Raw genomic sequence first — 6503 nt, 5'->3', positions numbered from 1 at the left:
CAAATCAAAGAGATAGTCAGGTTAAGAGTAATGAGACTGAAGAGTGTTGTTTTTGATCATGTAAATCAGGAATTGAGTGAGAACTGAAAACTGGGAGTTAAAGTAGAAATATGTTTGAAATGTAAATATTGGAACAGCTGTATATGTATCTTATAGTAGTTTACTGCTCTGTTGGATAATGAACATAATACTTATCAAATAATAATAATAATAATAATAATATTAATTAATTAATTTATAATTCAAAATATTAAATTAACAAATTTTTAAATTCAAATATCATACCAAGCATTTTATTATAATTTAAAAATCATTTATAATATTAATCATTCCGAAATACTACTGCAATTTCTGAACAACATTTCCTAATTATGCAAGTAGGTTAGTGAGAATCTTCTAAGGCTAAACGTTGTTGCAACGGAGGTTAGGTTATGCATTTCCTTTTGTGGAAGAGGGGTTGCAAAAAGCAAAGTAAAAAGAAAAATGGCGCTTGCCAAAATCTTTAGTTCATGAAAACAGGTAACTCAATGATTAAAGAATGCAAACAGGCCATGTACGGGGTAACTGCAGAGGAAATGAGGTTAATAAAAGATTCATATTGGCTTGACGATTCATGGATCATCCTATTTACATATTCAGCTTCACCTAGCTTGCTTGAAGATACAAACAGTGAAGCAAACTGAGCATGCAGGAGAAGCTGCATCTTACTTATATACCAAAACAAAGATACTTGATGTAAAATCTTTCTGCGGGACAGGAAGAAGCCTCTCCATCTGTTTGTACTTTAAAAACAACAATCACCAATAAAACCAGAAAACAAGGCGTCGTAAATTTTTCTACATTGTCTTGCTCTTACTAGAGTACATATTTCACTGACGAATCTCCTCAAAGAGGGTAGTGTGACAGTGCATCTTCAACAAGGAATTATGTTTAGAGTGAACAAATCAACGACCACAAACACAAGCTCCTCTGCTTTGCCACAAGGGATTCAATTTCAATGCCAACCTTTGAAGAATTGAAAAACATAAACAAAACCATGAAAGGCCAAAACAAGTAAAAAAAAACTGGCATAAATAACAAGTTCCATCTTCTATGTAAGAAGGATTTGACTGAACCTTCTAATAGCAAATCACGTTCAAAATACAACTCTTAGCCAGCAAATAATTGACGACTAGAAGACTAATTTAGCAACTTAGTCCATGCGTCACCATTATCTTCGGCTCACTGCTTGTCCCTTATCCATAAACAAGGAATGAAAACTTGAACCAAAGCACAAGGTAATTAAACTAAAGTTCAAGAAGTCAAGAAAGAAATGAAAACCTGAATCAATAAGAAAAGTGATATTAAAGTACAAGCTCATTACTCTGAACAACAAAAATCATAATATTAAATTGGAATACTTCACGGCTTTCCCCAACGGGTCAATCATTTGGATTCAGGTGGATTTAATTTATATAAATGCAATTATATCATTTTCTATTAGCCCACCACAACTACGGGAGGAAGAGAGGCTCAAGAAGTTCACAATCTAAACGATTTGCAGCAGATATGCACATCAGAAACGAAAGCTAGAGCATAGAGTACTAGACTAGGCAGCAAGAGCTACGATTGAAACAACATGCAGGCAGCTGAAGGTCAAACACTCAATCAATCAGAAGGATTTTCAATATGATGAATGTTAGCTTGCATACCCAATTTGATTAGCCTTGGATTCTTAGTCTTTGTCTTATATTTTGTTCATTTGGTATCTCAGTTAGGACCCATCTAGTTGTCTTTAAGGGTAGTCTTTTTGCCTATATAAGATGAAAGAAAAAAGGAAAAGGTTGACAATAAAAACAGAGGAAAACAGAAGAGAATAAAGAATAAAACATGAAGCAATAGATGTGCACTTGTTTTTTATCCATCTACTTATGTTGTTTGTATTGAAACTTCTCTGATCTGAATAACAAAAAGTTAATTAGCACAGAAAGATAGAACCATGAAAATACCTCCTTAATTGAGGCAATCAGATTTACGGTGTCCAAACTCCCCACAATTGTAACACTTCCCATTAAATCCTCCTCTTGAACCGGCCCTTGAACTACTCTCTTCATCATCACAAGCCCTTCGGAACTCCTTCCAATCCCCAGCATTCATCAACTTGTTGCAAACATTGTCCAAATTCAACCCGTCCTCGTCGCTTGCCAAGTTCATAGGGATCGACCTTACCACATCTCCCCACGACTCCGGTAAACTCTGCATCAAAGCCACAGGGTGGAACTCCTGAGGCAGTTTCACACCTTCCAACTCCAACTCCTTAGCCATGGCATTCATCTCAATAATGTGCTGATGAATTCTCGTCCCTTCCTTCATTCTGTGATCCCTGTATCGTTTTAGAAGCCTAAACTTTTTCGCCGCTGAAGGCCTCGTGAAATACATGGTGAGAGCGTCCATCATGGACTTGGTTGTCTCGTGTTTTCGGTACGTTATGGAAAGGTTATTATGGAGGGTTTCTAGGACGATGCGGCGAGCCATTAAGTCATCAGCGACCCATTTGTGGTGTCGATCGACGTCGTCTACGTTGTCCTTGGAAGGTTTTGGTTCAGTTAGGACATAGTTAACTTTATTGTCTTTCAGGACAAAATCAAGCTTAGTTTTCCAGATATGGAAGTTGGTGCCTGCGTAATCCAGCCTGGAAGTGGTTTTGAGTTCTGGGTAAATGATTTCAGAGAGAGTTAAATCGCTCATGGTCCAAGTGAAAGCTTTGCGGCTGTTTGTGTTTGGGGTCACCAAAATGAAGTATATATACTTCTAAAGATCATGGAGATTAGGTTTCTTCCACTGCCGCGGTTCTGCCCTTCAAATGGGACAGTGCACGTTCGGAGAATTCGGCTATGTTGGGTTTGAAAAAAAAAAAATTTTTCTAAATATATATTTGTCGAAGGAAAAAAAATGTAAAAATAAAAAATAAAAAAGATAAACAATTATGGAGATAATTATAATTAATGTCAACTTTTTAATATATATTTATTAATTATAAATATATAACATATTTATTAATTTATAATTTTTAAAAGTATTCGAATATGAGATCAACTTTTTAATTTACAAAATATAAGAAAAAAATAACCAGCAATTTTTGTTTTTAATAAAATATGTTTTTATATTTGAGACATTTTTTATTTTTTAAAATTTTATTTTATTTTATATTATCAAACATGTTTTCACTTTTATTTTTTATTTTTTAAGAAAATAAAAATAAAAAATATCTTTATTTTCTAATATCAAATACAACCAAAATTTCTCCCTTTTGATCCTATTGTGTTTGTGTTTTTGTCAAACATGCTCCAAATATGAAATTTTTATATCATGTTAACACATTTTACATCATGTCAACATGTGTTTAAAATTATCAAATTTAATTTTGACGGAATGATTATGTCAATTGTCCAGGAGTTGTTTTTATTTTTAATGAGTAAACAACTGGCGCTTGCCAAATTCATTAGTTCATGAAAACAGGTAATTCACTGGTTCTAGAATGATGAGGAGCTTGCAAACAGGCGGTGTACGACGGTAACTACAGCAGTTATGAGGTTCATAAAAGATTAATATTTGCTTGAAGATTCATGGGTGATCCTATTTGCATGTCCTGTTTCACGGGCATGGCGTGGATTAAAAAGATACCGACGAGCAAATAAAACCGTACTGAGATGGAGTTTTGATCCTATACCAGCATACAGCCTTTGTTTCACATTTTTACATTACTGACTGAGATTTGTATTTGTGCTTAATCAAATACTTCCCAATCTTGAGTTATTCTTGTAGAGGATGGTAGGGGGACTGGGGCAGTCAGGCTTCCTACCCCAGACTCAAATGCCTCCCATTTGGTATTCACTGACACTGCATTGCAACTACTGCTGAAGGGACTTGAGTTTCTAGCCTTCAAATTGTCTAGGGTGTCCACATGACCTTGGACACGACGGACCTGTGCAGGAAAATTGAAAATGCAATGTTTTCAATTATCATTCTCACAAACACATTAAACTGCTATAAAGATATCTATTCACTCGTGTAATTCAACGAAGAACATAGTTTCAAGCTGAAAAAAAATGCAACAAAAAGAAATTGTAGTTCTCAGGCATATCAATCAAGGCGGTGCTAAGCCAGTGGAAAGTTAACAATTCTATGGGTGAAAATGGATGGATGCAACCAGATTGATCAATTGCAAACTCTCGTTTGTTCACTACTTCAATTGACAAAATCTGCTTTGTCTTTCTTTTCTTTCTTATTACTGGTTGGATCCGATCCAAGGATTCTAACGCCAGGACCACAGAGGAGGTGCACTTGTGACGTGATTAACCAACCGTTTCCAACCAAATTGGACTCTCATTTTTCATCAGCTCAGAACTCCCAAATTTAGTATACCCATGCTGAGGACAGCTCACTTTAACTTCTTTTTCTTAAGTAGAAAGCCACCAAATATGTTATGAACAAGCACAATTATTTGCACCAAAAGAAAATGGTATATAATTAGAGCAAGGAAGGATCAAGAATCCATCTATGTTGAGTTCTTGTGCATAACTCACCGAGAATGTTTCAAGTCACAGATTGCTGGTGTGGGCTCTAATTCATCTACATGTCAAGTTCACAACCATTTCAAACAAAAAGGCTTTCATTTTCCAGCAACATTGCGTTGGCATAATTGAAAACTACAGTAGCTAACTTTAACTTTATAAAAAGTACCTCAATTGTGTAGAAAATGTGGATTGGGTTTCAATAAGGACCATCATTAAAATGGCATTAGAGAAAATTACAAAAGTCTATGATAGCAAAGCACAACTGGATAATCACTAACCTCAACCCGCCTCTGGACTTTGGCTTCGCCATCAGCCTCAATCGTATCCAATTGGAGCAATTGCACCATAAGCAACTCTGTCAAGACTAGGAATTCCTTTTCTGCAACCTTGGTACCTCCACGAACAATTGCCTCCAAAGCAACAACCTACAAAATTTCAGTAGGTTGAAAAGTTTTCAAGTTGTAACATGAAAAAACTAGTTCTCTTTTCAGTGTATGCTAACCTTTACAGAGAGTTTATCAACCTCTGCTCTGACCTTGGCAACCTCTTCACAGGCTTTGACCACACTTTGATTTCCCTTCATCTCCTCAAGCTTCCTTTCTTTGCTAGCTGGATCCTCTAAAAGTACCACCTTTGACATATCTTTTACTCCTACCATATGCAAACATTCCTCATCATCCTTTTCTTTCCCTTGGAACAATAGCCTCTGCTCCTTCGGCTCCAAACCAGTTTCTTGAGCAAGAACCTTTTTCAGATCCCCTTCAATTTGAACCAAAGTAAATTTAGCATCAATTTAATATTTTGCAAGTTAAAACAATGTCAGCATAGCGCCTACCCATCACACAATCCAGTTGCTAAACTGATCTGACCCACCAAAACAGTGAAGCCAGGTCCAACAATCCAGGGAAGAACCAAGCATATGCACAAAAGATAAAGAGGAAATATAGAAATGCAGACAGTGAGACAGATAATGATATTGATGATAGAGCGAGTAACTATGTGATAATTAAAAGAGCCTCACTCAAAAGACTAAATTTTGACATCCATGGAATCATGATGATGGAAGTGAAAACGTCAATGCCAAAGAGCTTATGTTCTGAAAAAAAAAAGATAAAGACTCAAACTTTCCTCAAATTGATGTACCAATTAATCACAAAAGACGAAAATTTGAGAAACCGACAGAATGGAGTGGAGATGACAATAATCCACTTCAATCATATACTCAAACCGTAAATCAAAAGTTGGTAAAAAGAGAAAAATACCATGCAAATTGCACGTATGTATTAATACTCTTTTCAAAAGAAAAACCAAGAAAACCAATCTTCCACAAAATTTCAACGGGGAAGACAGGCATAAAGTAAGAAAAATATAAAGAAATGGTTACCAAAAGTGGATTGAGCAGCCACAGTAATATAATGGTGATAAGAACCATGAGAAACTTTGATCTTGATCATAGGTCCAGAAGAAGCATCCCCCACGTTCCTCTTTTGAACAAGCATGCCACCAGGCCTAAGCTCCCACTCTATCTCCCCCTTAACCACATTGTTCACTACCCTTTTTGAAGATGATAATCTTTTCATAGTCGGAAAATAAACTCAGTACCATAAAAAAGAAAAAAAAAAAAGAAAATAGAAAAGGTGAAGTTGGTTGAGAGAGAGGTATGAGTTTGAGCTAACTGCAATGGCTAAGGCTAAACTAAACAAAATTGAGTAAGCAAACAAAAAGGGCTTTCAGACAAGACTCTCCAACAGAACTTCATACAGAATTAGCGGTTGGCCAGCTTCAAGCGCGTGTGTTTTGTGTACTGTGGTTTTGTTTGTTAAATGTAAAGCCCATGATTTTGATCAAAGAAACTAAAAGATCATAGTAAGATCATGATGTTGGAAAAATCCCAAACTAGATGGAGCCTTAATGTGTCTGGTGGGGTTCCATCTGACAAGAATTGTA

General features: G+C 35.9%; 1 protein-coding gene across 2 annotated transcripts; it reads right to left on the bottom strand.

Moving 5' to 3' along the window:
* Positions 1–3207: 3207 nt before the first annotated feature.
* Positions 3208–6245, bottom strand: LOC111285560 (BAG family molecular chaperone regulator 4-like). 2 transcript variants are annotated; one of them, XM_022875066.2, is made up of 4 exons: positions 5941–6245; positions 5059–5315; positions 4835–4981; positions 3208–3964 (listed from the first exon to the last, which is right to left on the bottom strand). In XM_022875066.2, exons 1-4 carry the CDS (start codon positions 6134–6136, stop codon positions 3767–3769), a joined length of 798 nt encoding a protein of 265 aa, XP_022730801.2. In that variant the 5' UTR covers positions 6137–6245; the 3' UTR covers positions 3208–3766. The 2 variants fall into 2 exon arrangements, with proteins under 2 accessions (XP_022730801.2, XP_089618013.1); XM_089761887.1 differs by lacking the exon at positions 5941–6245 and adding an exon at positions 5392–5639.
* Between the last annotated feature and the right edge of the window lie 258 nt (positions 6246–6503).

The sequence above is a fragment of the Durio zibethinus genome, chromosome 6 (genome assembly GCF_047325235.1).
Source record: "Durio zibethinus cultivar Kanyao isolate XHJ-2024 chromosome 6, ASM4732523v1, whole genome shotgun sequence".
Taxonomy (NCBI): Eukaryota; Viridiplantae; Streptophyta; class Magnoliopsida; order Malvales; family Malvaceae; genus Durio; species Durio zibethinus.
The sequence above is the reverse complement of the archived record's forward strand: the minus strand, read 5'-3'. Positions and strand labels throughout refer to the sequence as shown.